General features: G+C 40.4%; 2 protein-coding genes across 2 annotated transcripts in view; both read right to left on the bottom strand.

Annotated features, from left to right (window-relative positions):
• Positions 1-1,005: 1,005 nt before the first annotated feature.
• Positions 1,006-9,007, bottom strand: LOC119419524 (lecithin retinol acyltransferase-like). The gene is made up of 3 exons (XM_037686897.1): positions 8,835-9,007; positions 8,322-8,427; positions 1,006-1,104 (listed from the first exon to the last, which is right to left on the bottom strand). Exons 1-3 carry the CDS (start codon positions 9,005-9,007, stop codon positions 1,006-1,008), a joined length of 378 nt encoding a protein of 125 aa, XP_037542825.1.
• A 1,870-nt stretch (positions 9,008-10,877) lies between these two features.
• Positions 10,878-12,096, bottom strand: part of LOC119417279 (lecithin retinol acyltransferase-like) — a 17,861-nt gene continuing 16,642 nt past the window's right edge. Inside the window, exon 2 of the mRNA XM_037684491.1 lies at positions 10,878-11,089. Coding sequence (XP_037540419.1) covers positions 10,937-11,089 — 153 coding nt within the window. The 3' untranslated portion in view covers positions 10,878-10,936. The remainder of the gene's footprint in view (positions 11,090-12,096) is intronic.

The raw sequence follows: 12,096 nt of genomic DNA, 5'->3' as shown, positions 1-12,096 counted from the left end.
GCATGGCCTTCAGTTAATGCATGGCCTTCAGTTAATGCATGGCCTTCTGTTAATGCATGGCCTTCAGTTAATGCATGGCCTTCAGTTAATGCATGGCCTTCAGTTAATGCATGGCCTCCAGTTAATGCATGGCCTTCTGTTAATGCATGGCCTTCTGTTAATGCATGGCCTTCAGTTAATTGACGGCCTCCCGTTAATGCATGGCCTTCAGTTAATTGACGGCCTCCCGTTAATGCACGGCCTCCATGCAACGTACGGCAGTCCCCTGTTATTCTACACCTAATAAGCGTTTCTTTATTGATTTATTTTTCCTGCGTCACCGTCAATTCGGCCCAAAACACAACATGTACCCTCACAAAACTTATGTCAAAAATGACCAGCTCAATCTCGAGAAGGAAAATATTACTTTTATTGGCAATCTAAGTTACCATGGTGACATATTTTGCTAACAAAGACGCCATATTTCTCCATTGGAAATGAATGGGAGAACACTCCTCACACTAACTGCTGCAGTCAAGTCACATGACGTATAGAGGTCCCTGAAGAAACCAGAAGCTCATTGTTGGATTAGTTTGAAACTCACAGAAAGTAATCATCAGATAGATGTCTAGAACTGATTAATGTTTGGAGCCATTTTGATTCAAGATGGCTGCCACAGCTACCGCAGCAAACACAAAACTGACTGTAGCTCGGTCATTCTGTGACATATTGAGCTGAAATTAGGTATGGTTGTAGCTGAGAGCGAGTTGTAATACATTCCTAATGAAAATCAAATATCCAAGATGGCCACCTTAGCTAAAAAGGAGAAAATATGATAACTCTTGCATAGTTAGTGCTATTGAGCTGAAATTTAGTATACTGGTATCTGAGAGCAAACCCCAACACAGTACTGTCAATCAAAAGTTTTCAATTGGCAGCAGTCTGGCAGTCTTCATCAAAGTTTCTCCAGGAACTTTCTGCTTCAACATGTGCTGCTACCAAAAGTCAGAGTTCTGTCACTCCTAATTATTTGACCCGATCACTGAGCACCTTGTCCATGGGGTTGACCAGGATCTCGGCTCCGTAGGCGAAGTCCTCCACAGAGTCCACCCTCACGCTGCCACACTGAGGACAGAAACACCTGGAGTCACCATAGGAACCCAAACCTGAGACAGCTGGGTCAACATCGCCACCATCAGGTCCAAAATGATACTACTAGACCAGATGTGCCATAGACTGGTCCCATTTTAAAGAATGTTTGGATTAATCACAGAAAAACTTAAACCTGTGTAGTGAACCTGATCTGACCCTGATCTGACCCAGATGACCTCAAATCTATCAGATGGACAGAGACTGTTATTTCATTGATCTGAATACAGTCTGAGCCATCTGGTGACTTTCTTTCTTGAATTAATCAAGCAGAAAAGACAATTCTCTATGATCATCACTGTTTTACAAATGTTTGATAATCAAAATTGTGTTAGTTCACTCAATGTTACAGGTTGAAAAGAACTACTCATTTTTATTTTACATAAACAGTAAGTAATGATTTTTATTCCTCATTCAAAGAAGAAATCAGGTTAATATGCATTTCTTGATTTTTCTGTCTGCAATGTAAGTATGTTAAAGGTCGGTTTTCGGTCAACTAAAATGTTTACCGAGAAATAGTGTTGTGGTCAAGACCACCTAACCCGAGACCAAGACAAGTCAAGACCAGAGTGTACCGAGACCGAGACAAGACCAAGACTTTTAGGGTCCGAGACCAAGACAAGACCAAGACTTTTAAAGTCCGAGACCAAGACAAGACCAAGACCGAGGGAGGGCGAGACCAATTCAAGACCAAATCCACAAATAAAATAAAAAAATAAATAAAATGTTATTATAAAATATTTTTATAAAGTTATGAGCCTTTTTAATGTGTCAAAACTGATGATTTTACCAGACAGTAATGTTTTTACGTTTTTAAACAGTGTTGTTTGTGAAATGAATTTTGTACTGCAATGTCTTTTGTACACAACTTGTGCATGCTTACTTTAATTTATTTAAACTCTAATTTAAGTGACCCATTTTGATCCTAATAAAACAGAACTCAAGATGCATTTACCTTCTTTTGGTCTCTTGAAGTCAACATGACAAACTGGGCAGTATAAATGCAGTCTTTAGGATTAAATTGGAAACTTGAAACAGTTACTTTCTAAAATTGTTTAATTTTCATTTAGACTTGTGTATTTGCTTGGGGATCTTCCATTGTATGATCCAAGGCACATTAAGAAAAAAACACAGTATCATAAAAATCACCCAAGAAAACTTAGTAGCTTATTCATATTCATAAAGTTTCAGAGAAATAACTGCACTACAGGCAGCCAGGAATGTGAACAAAAACTACTACAGAAAGAAAACCACGAGGCTAATCAATTTCAACGTTGCAGCTATACAAAGCAACACAAAGTTTGCCCGATGCATAACTACTTAAAAAAAATCCCACTTTGGCTGTGGCTGCATTTTGGAAGGAGTCGACGGGGGAGACGACAGCCCCCGGAGGGCAAAACGTCAGTCTTTCCACAAAAAAAAAACAAAAAAAACTGTCCAGATGACTAACTGATTATTGGAGTTTAAAGAAGTGTTTCATTGCATTTAAGAAATATGAGTGATTGCAACATTCTGTGGCCTAAACGTGCACGATGGGGTCTCATTAAAATGCCTCCTTGACTGAAAACCCTTTCCACTGGTGCAGAGGAGGCAGGGACTGATAGGACCTTCATTGCCAAATTGTGCAGTTGTGGAAATCTAGTGTGGTTTTTTGCCCAGAAGACAAGTGCATTGTCTGTGTCAAAGTCACGGATGGCATCAAAGTATTTCCTTATCTGTGTGTGTATGCTTGAATCCTGGTCTGAGCTGTGCTTTTTGTATGCCTTGTAGCGGGACAGAAGGCGAGGGTATTTGTTTGGTGGCGAATCACTGGCTGCGGCTGGATCCACATTCACAACTTCTGAGCAGGTGTCTTCTTTCATGTCCATCATCTTCTCCACCTCTAAGATCAATGTTTCTGAAAAACACAAACACAATGACTGAGTTAGATTTAAAAGGATATGCACATATCAGAGTTGAATTAAATACGTTTAGGACCTTTTATTAGGGGCCTCCGATGTGCGTCCCATCAGTGTATGAATGTGATAAAGCTCTGATTAGTCTCCTTTGAATGATTTGTTCAATTAGCTTTGTAGAGATCTAATAGAGTGCCGTATGAATGTGTAAATGAGGCACAGATTGTAATGTAAAGTGCTTTGAGTGTCTGATAAGATAGAAAGGTGCTATATAAGTACAGTCCCATTTAATATAAAAGTGAGTCAGGATTGTGTACAATAGGCATGTTACCAGCCTAAATATAAAGAATATCTGTTTCAATAGGCTCAGAGTGTACAAAATATGTTTTTATGACAAAAGTAAACAGATGAAATGAAGACTATGAATTCCACTGTAAGACTAGTTAAGGCTTTTATAGACAACTAATTTGAAATATTTTAGGATTTATGATTTTGCAAATAAGACATTTATTTTCAGCAGAGAAAATATATACTGACCTGTCAGTGTCTTCTTAAGCTCATCTCTGAACTTTTTCACTGATGTTGAATTTCCCCCATTGGTAACATCTAAGTCCACCCAGCTTAAGCCAAACTGAGGATCCAGCATGGTGGCCAAGAAGTAAACATTGTGGTTAAAAGGTTCCTCTCTTCCGCTGTCTTTGGCCATGCTTGTTTTTAAAAAGATTCCAGAAAATCTTTTCACCAGAGACTGCTGGAGGGCTCTGACCAATGACTGGCACTGCATTCGAGTGTCCTCCATCTTGAGGAGGTGTGTATTCAAGTCCAGGACAGTTGGAACCACCATACTAATGGTAACTGATTTCTCCCCTTCTGTCAGGTCTGTTACCTCAGAAAATGGAGCAAGAACTGCACTCAGTTCCTTCAGCTGGTTCCACTCACGGGCACTAAACACCAACTCCTCGTGATCCTTGCTGCACATTTCATTCAGGGCTTTGTGGTCCAGAGCTGTGAAGGCCTGTACTTGTTTAAATATACTGTTCCATCGAGTTGTGTTTGCAGCTGGAATGGTCCTATTAGTGCCAAACGTAGCCTCAAACTTGTCTTTGAATTGTGAACTGCTATGCAATAAGGTGGTGAACCGTGATGTTTTGGCTATTGTGTGAGAAATGGCCTTGACCTCCTTCATGCCGTCATTCACAACTAATTGCAGAGAGTGTGCAAAGCAGGAAAGACGTGCACCAGATGACCAGGGTAATTCGGTGTCTTCCTGAGAATTAATGTCCTCCCACAGGTGCTCGTCATCTAAATGCTCCTCTTCACTCTCGCTGTCATCAGATTGGGGCATGTGTACTTTGAAAGCACATTTCATATTGGCAGCATTGTCTGTTATGATATAGCTAATTTTGTCATGGATACCGTATTCCTCTGTGATCTCCTCAAAGGCAGACGCAATGTGCTCTCCAGTATGTCTGCCTGTGAAACGCCTACAGTCCAGCAGGTAGGATTCAAGTGCATAGGAATCCTTTGATTTGTAGCACACGTGGGCGGTCACCCCAAGGAAGGAGCGTAGCCTGCGATCAGACCAGAGGTCAGTTGTTAATGACACAGATGACTGGGTCTTCAGTTTCTCCAAAACAGTTTCCTTGACCTTGATTACCAACTCTGGAATTTGTCTATCAGAAACCGTTTTTCTAGAGATTGGTGTGTATTTACTATCCATAACTTCAAGAAAGTGTTTAAAATGACTGTTTTCCACAAGTGAGAGAGGCAGACAACACCCAATGATCAAATCTTGGACAATGGCTTGACTGATGGCTTGTTGCCTTGGTGATTGTGGGCTGTAGAGCTGCACTTTCTGCGTAAATAATGAAATTGATGGCTGTGTGACTGTGACATCATTCTGTTGCCCTGCCTTGTATTCCAGGAACCTAAAAAATGCAAAGGAGGAATCAGTATATCTGGTCATGAACATCAATTACATCAAAAGAACACTTAAAAATAAGTAGCAACTTCATAAATGTATGTCAAATATATCCTCCATTGTTTATCATAAGCAAAAATTAAACTTAGAAAAATCTAACAAAGTTAAATTGGGTCCTCTGGATGGGTTTAAACAATAAAAAATTATACAAATGTTTTGTCTTTCATCCAAAAGACTTCTTCAATATGAGGAGCTATATTAAACTCAAGAGCTACATTTTCAGGCCAAGACTCTGCGGTTTACACTCATCTCCAGACCAGCGGTCACTCTTTCAGGGATGAAGATGTTCACATCCTTGATAGAGAGGAACGATGGTTTGAGAGAGGAGTAAAGGAGGCCATCTTTGTGAAAAGAAACCGTCCATCATTAAGCAGGGGTGGAGGCCTCCGGGTTCAACTGTCCCCCTCTTACAATGCTGTGATTGCTAGTATCACTCAGCCCCCGGTGAAGGCAAGCAGCCATCAGGGTACTAACAATCCATCATTAGGCTGATGGTCCTCCTTGAACATGTGAGCAGCTAGTTTCATCAACAACAAACGGTTGGTCCACTGTGAGGAGGCACTATTTATAGGGCTGAGCTGAATGCAGCTCCTCAGCCTGAGGAAGTCTTTCGGACGAAAGACGAAATGTTTCTACCTTTTATTTTTACTTTTTTAACACGCCCAGAGGACCTGATTTAACTTTTTAAGATTTTTCTACCTGTGTGATTGAGCATGCATCAGGACATATTAAACACAGTTAGCACCTTCTCACAGTGGATCAACCAGTTTGCCAAATATGTTAAGGGAGACCATCAGCCTAACAATGAATCGTTGGCACCCTGATGGTTGCTTGCTATTCACAGGGGGCTGAGTGATACTAGCAATATCAGCGATGTAAGAAGAAGACAGTCCCTCTTACAATGAAGTCTTTTGTTAAGAAGTCAAGTAGTCTTTTGGATGAAAGATGAAACGTTTCTACATTTTGTTACCACATGCCCTGTCCCCTCAGTCTCTCAAAGTTAACAGTGAATTTGTCCTTATGCATGCTCAATAACCCAGGTAGAAAATTTTAAAAAAGTTAAATCAGGTCCTCTGGGAGTGTTAAAAGAAAAAAAAGGTAGAAAAAAGCTGTGCAGATAATATTCTACTTTTTTTCTTTTAACACACACTCAGAGGACCTGATTTAACTGTATGTAAACAGTGAATTTGCTTACTTCCCTTAATATGTTAATTATATCAGTGTTATAAAGTAAAACTCATTTAAGGGCTAAACAAAGCGGGTCTGAGTCTGACACACATTAATTAATTTAGATGTATTTAGATTTAATGTCGATGAATTACTTTTTCCACTTTTTGTCCCTTATTTTAGTATTTGTGATGCATGCTTTGGTATTTGTTGTTGTTATTTTTTTGTTTGTTTTTGGCGAGTCAAGACTGTTTTTCTCGTCCTAAGCAATTCACTGCATTGTTGTCGACCTTGTGTTGATTTTGCATATGACAAATAAACCATACTTGATAAAACGTTCTGTTTGTATTGTTCTTGGAAGAGAGGCAGATTGATAACGTTAACTAGCTAGCTTTACTAGCATCACTTACACAAAGCTGCGGCGCTTACCTTTCTTTGTGCTTCCTTTCCAGGTGTCGATAAAAGTTGGATGTAGTCCCGACAGAAACATACTCTTTGTGACTCAAATAGCCAAACTTTATAACAGCAGATTTAGAAGACATCTTCTCTTGTTCTAAACACAAACAAGTCTAACTTTTCTTCCCTGACGCTTGCGAGTGAAAGGAGGTGGGCTCGGTGTTGCCAGATAGAGTCGAGATTTTCCAGCAAAAAATCGGTTAAAAACCGCAACATCACACAAAAACCTGCACAATCTATATTTGTTACAGTATATTTACTTTTTGAACACAAACCCACATCAGTACAAGCCAAGGTAATTTAACAATATGTGGCAAAACGGAACAGTCCAACAAAAATCTTCCCAGAGTTCCCAGCAAAATCAGAACGAAAACTGGCCAATTGGCAGTAAACCAGCCAATCTGGCAACACTGGAGTGGTAACAAAAACATGTAGCTAGCTGCTATGAGTCACGTTATCGCTTGAATTTGAATCGGTATGTTTTGCATCCAGTAAAAGCAAAGATGTTAACAAATAAACTGGACAATATTCTGGCAATTTAGTGATATTTTCACAGTTGTGGTCTTGACTGGTCTTGAAAAAAAATCCCGAGACCTCAATGTCCGAGACCGTGACAAGACCGAGACCAAATGCGGTCGAGACCGAGACGAGACCGAGACCGTCAAAAAGTGGTCTCGAGACCGGTCTCGAGACCAAGACCGGTCTCGAGTACTACAACACTACCGAGAAAGATGTCATGTTTAAACTTTTTCAGAAGATTATAAGTGTGAGACTCCACGAAGTCTGAAGTCCTACAATAATCTTTCTGTTCGTTACTAAACAATCCTTGATTTTTAATAACATCTTACATCATACACCACACCTCTATTCCTGGTCCATCGACCAATCAAAAGCTCTCAAATGACCCGGAAGTCGACCCATTTAAAATGTGGCAACTTCCCAGTTCATGTTAGGAGTTAAGGAGAGTTGAAGGAGTTGCAAGAAGCTGAGACGCTGAGTTGCTGGAGTTTGTTGGTTGCTGTGTTGCTGTACTCAGAAATGAGTTCAACTAGAGAGCGCACAGAGTGATGGAGTTAGAGCTCTTGGATGCAGACGCGTTCAGGATGATCCAGAGACGTTTTGGAATTATAATTTCTGTTTGAACACCACGCACGACTCTCGAAGGATTTCAGCTGCTCTCAACGGAGACGCTGAAAGAGTCTGAAGGATTCTATACCGACATTGAGTCATCGTCAACCAGGTAACAGTTTCTTCTTCGACTAAAGTGTACCGGAAGCAAGCTGAGATCTGATGGAGCGTGCACGTTCTGGTCATAACAGATTAATTCCCTCACAAATCTCTCTGTAAGATAAATCTCCATTTCATCTTAAACTCTGCTTTCTCTTAAAATCAGTACAGATATTTTAGAAATATCTGAAGCAAAGTCCTCAATCACCGCTGCGTGATTGAAGCTCATTATCTGTGAAACTTGTCTGTTATTATTTTCATATTTTGCCAAATTAATGTAAATGTTTGATGTTAAACTTTGATTCTGAAAATAAATGACCGCATTCATTTTGATGGGTCAAAGATAATAACGTCTCTCGTTCGCATTTCTGTTAAAATTCAATGCACGACATTACACAGTCAGAAAGATGAGGAACTCGTGAAAATTGTATGCATATATCTCGTATATGTACTACTACACCTGTTACCTTGGCCAGGACTCCCAGTATGAGCCGGGTGTTGGTGACTATCTGTTTGATCAGAATTGTGTCACCGGAGACCACCGGCAGGATGTCTCGGATGAAGTGAGCCACTCTGGAGGGAAACAAAAAGACAGAAGAAACAAAAAGAGCTTAAAAAAAGAAAAAGTTTTTAAAAATCACAAAAACAACTGAAGTCGGAGGAAAGTGAAAATAAACACTCAGGAAAACCTTGTGACTAACTGTCTGAGGGGGGCAATCAAATTTTTAGGGGTGGCCAGGTCCCCCCTCAGTCCTCCCTTGGAGGTGCCCCTGAGGAAAGAACGAAACCAGGGAAAGATGGGAAACAAAAAAATAAACGAAAAGGAATAGTAAACGGATAAACGAGTGTCAGAAGTTTGTAAGAAACAACAAACTGAAGGAAAGTTTGAATAAAAAGAAAAATAAAATCAGAGAAGAAGAACGCCAGAACCAGCTCCACAGCAGATCTGGAACCGACCAATCAGCTCGTAGCACACTCACCTGCCTCCCCCCAGGTAGATCCCAAAATGTGTAAAGAGGGTCCGAGGGACCTCCAGCAGGTCCCCCCTCCTGAACATCAGGTCAAACTTCTGCTTCTTCTCCTCCTCCTCAGGAGGAGTCTCTGGTGCTGTGGAGGAGATGAAGACCAGAGCGAGGAGCTGCAGAGGGAACATGGTGAGGAGACAGAGACCAGCTGAGCCCTCAGAGGGTTTTATTCTGCTGGGGAAGGGGGTGGGTGGGGGGGGCATTAGAGTCTGGTGGTCCAGGCAGATTTAAAACCTGCAGTTGCTCAGAGAGAATTTATAAAAATGCCTTGACCCGGAACAAAGCTGCCAAATAAAGATCCTCCAGGAACAACGAGCCGAATGTTAGTTGATAACTCTAAAAAAGTTAAATCAGGTCCTCTGGACATTTTATATTTTATTTGAGTTTTTTTATATGTTAGCAGACTATCTTTCCAAGTTAAATAAAATTCTTCAACATTAGTAGAGCGCCATTTTCTCTCCTGGTTTCTAGATGCTGCTTTAAAGTACGTAAGTCAGAATTGAACCAAGGAGCCAGTTTCCTCTGATTACTTTCTTTTTCAGTGGAGCAATTTGATCAAGTGAAGTTTGCATTGAAGTTGTACCTTCTTGAGCATGTGATCAGCTGGTTTTGGTTGTCAGCAGCAAATTGGTTGATCCACTCTGAGAAGGTGCTATTTATAGGACTGAACAGAATACAGCACCTCAGACTGAGGAAGTCTTTCAGATAAAAGACGAAACGTTTCTACAAATTTTTTTTTGAATGTCCAGAGGACCAAATTGAACTTTTTTAGATTTTTCTCTACAATTTTTTAGGTGAAAGTTAGATTAGATATAGGTCTATAGTTAGCCAGGATTCCTGAGTCAAAGTCATGTTTCTTAAGTAAATGTTTAATTACAGCAATCTTAAGGCTCTGTGGTACGTAACCATTTATTAAAGACAAATTATTAAGATCCAAGACGTGGTTATTAAATAGGGAAATACCTCTTTAAACAACCTGGTTGGGATGGGATCTAGCAGACATGTGGATGGTTTAGATGAAGATATTAATTTTGACAATTCAGAGCTCAACAGGACAAAAACAGTCCAAACATAAATCAACATTTTAAAAGTTGCCTCGTCTGACACAGAACCAGAGGCGATAGTAGGAATGTTGGTTTGAATTTTTTTCCCTAATTGAAACAATTTTATTTATAAAGAATCTCATGAAGTCATCACTGCTTATAGTTGTAGGGACACATGGTTCAACAGAGAGAGGATTTTTCATTAGACTAGATATGGTACTGAAAAGGAACGTGGGGTTATTATTATTATTATTTTTAAACAAACTTAAATATACACATGGAAATAATAAATACAAGTTTTCAAATCTGAATTTTTATTTATATTAAAATCAACATTTTAATTATTTTCATAAGATTTGTTGTTCTGATTTTGTTGCCTAAGTGTAAATAAAAATGATCAAACTACGGTAAAAGCTCTAAAATGAGTTCCTGTTCAACCCAAATGAATAAAATACTCTGAATTTATTTACAACAAAGCGCTCTAAAGAGAGAACACGACTCGTTTGTTGTTTTTATGTCTTTATTTACACAATAAAAACATAAAGTGTTACAAACATGTAAAAAATAAATTCTTTACTCAAGTGTCAATCAGGATATTTACAGATATTTACACTTCAGCGTTTTCAGCTGAAACAAAGCCCGAGGGACAGAAGCATGATTTTATTCAATGTTTTGTGTGTTCATGTGACGAAACTGAAGATACTCAGAACAAAGTTAATCAAAAATAAAATAAACTGTAAATTACGAGTCTGAGTCGAATTCAAATCAAGTCTTTAAAACGTTTCTTAACTTTTTACAAAAATGTCATTGGACGAACATTGTGTCAAAAATAACCCTGAAGGTCCAATAAATGGGTTTGGGCTGGGTCATCAGAACATTTGACCCTTTTCATGTCGTCTTTGTTTGGACATTCAGCTCATATTTACCAGAAGAGCAGCAGAAGTCTGCTTTTGTTTCTGTCCAAAGTCCATTAGGCTCGGGTTGTTCCAGCACTGAAGGAGGTCCAGCCGGGTCTTAGCTGGCCATCCACAGGGTGAAGGGGACGAGGAGGGATGGCAGGGCGGTGCCAGAGGAGACTCCCAAACACACCAAGGACAGGAGGCCCAACAGAGCCGTCAGGACGACCACCCGCCGGTCCCGGATCAGAGCCTTCATCCCCTCACAGAACTGGACACACAAAAGACAAACAGTCTGCAGTCAGGTTGGTTTCGGCTGTTAGAGAGGATCAAATGAAAAAAAACAACAGACGGCTGAGATCAGCCGAAGACACTGTGAGGAACGGTTCATCCATGAGGGTCCAGAGGTGTTTCCAGACCAGAGATTGAGTCGGGGTCAGACTCCAGATACTCAGGACATACCTAATCAAGATTCTGAACCTGCTCAGCTGACTCTTTAGATGCTCCAAGCTCCTCACCTTAACGCTAGGCTGAGCCACCCTACAAAGGACCCTCATTTCAGCTGCTGCCATCCAGGATCTGGCTCTGAGGGTCCTGGTTCAAACCCCATGACCACAGGCGAGGGTTGGAACATATACGGACCAGTAACATGAGAACTTTGTCCTTCAGCTCAGCTCTTCACATGGACAGGATTCTTCAAGATCCTGTCCATGTGAACTCTACAAAATGAGCCTTGAGATCTGGTCCATGAAGACCCCAAACAGGATCAGAGACAGGGGTGGGGTGGAGGGTGTACAAATAGGATCAAAGTCACCTGAGGTCGGGATCAGATTTCACTGTTATGTTGATGATATTCTAGTTATATTCAGAGATGGATCCTTTAACCCAAATGTTCTTTGAAATCCTCGATACTGATCCAGAATTTAAGTTTTCACTCAAGCTGTTCGTGCAGAACTAAACGGAAATAAAACACCAAGATCGTTAGATTATAGGAAAAAGATATTTGTTCTTGGATTCAGCTTTAGACTTTTAACACATCATTCATACAACATTAGCATCGCTGAGTCAGCATTCACACGACTGAGTCAGCATTCACATCGCTGAGTCAGCATTCACATCGCTGAGTCAGCATTCATACCACTGAGTCAGCATTCACATCGCTGAGTCAGCATTCACATCGCTGAGTCAGCATTCACACCACTGAGTCAGCATTCACACCGCTGAGTCAACATACACACCGCTGAGTCAACATTCATACCACTGAGTCAGCATTCACAC

This window comes from Nematolebias whitei, chromosome 1 (assembly GCF_014905685.2).
Source record: "Nematolebias whitei isolate Nwh7 chromosome 1, NemWhi1, whole genome shotgun sequence".
Taxonomy (NCBI): domain Eukaryota; kingdom Metazoa; phylum Chordata; class Actinopteri; order Cyprinodontiformes; family Rivulidae; genus Nematolebias; species Nematolebias whitei.
This window is presented reverse-complemented; position numbering and strand designations above follow the sequence as displayed.

Coding starts and splice junctions, on each gene's coding strand:
- LOC119419524 (XM_037686897.1), bottom strand. CDS start 9,007: ATGTTCCCTCTGCAGCTCCTCGCTCTGGTCTTCATCTCCTCCACAGCA. Junction 8,428..8,834: donor ATCTACCTGGGGGGAGGCAG/GTGAGTGTGCTA, acceptor GTTTCCCTCCAG/AGTGGCTCACTTCATCCGAG. Junction 1,105..8,321: donor TACTGGGAGTCCTGGCCAAG/GTAACAGGTGTA, acceptor TTCTGTCCTCAG/TGTGGCAGCGTGAGGGTGGA.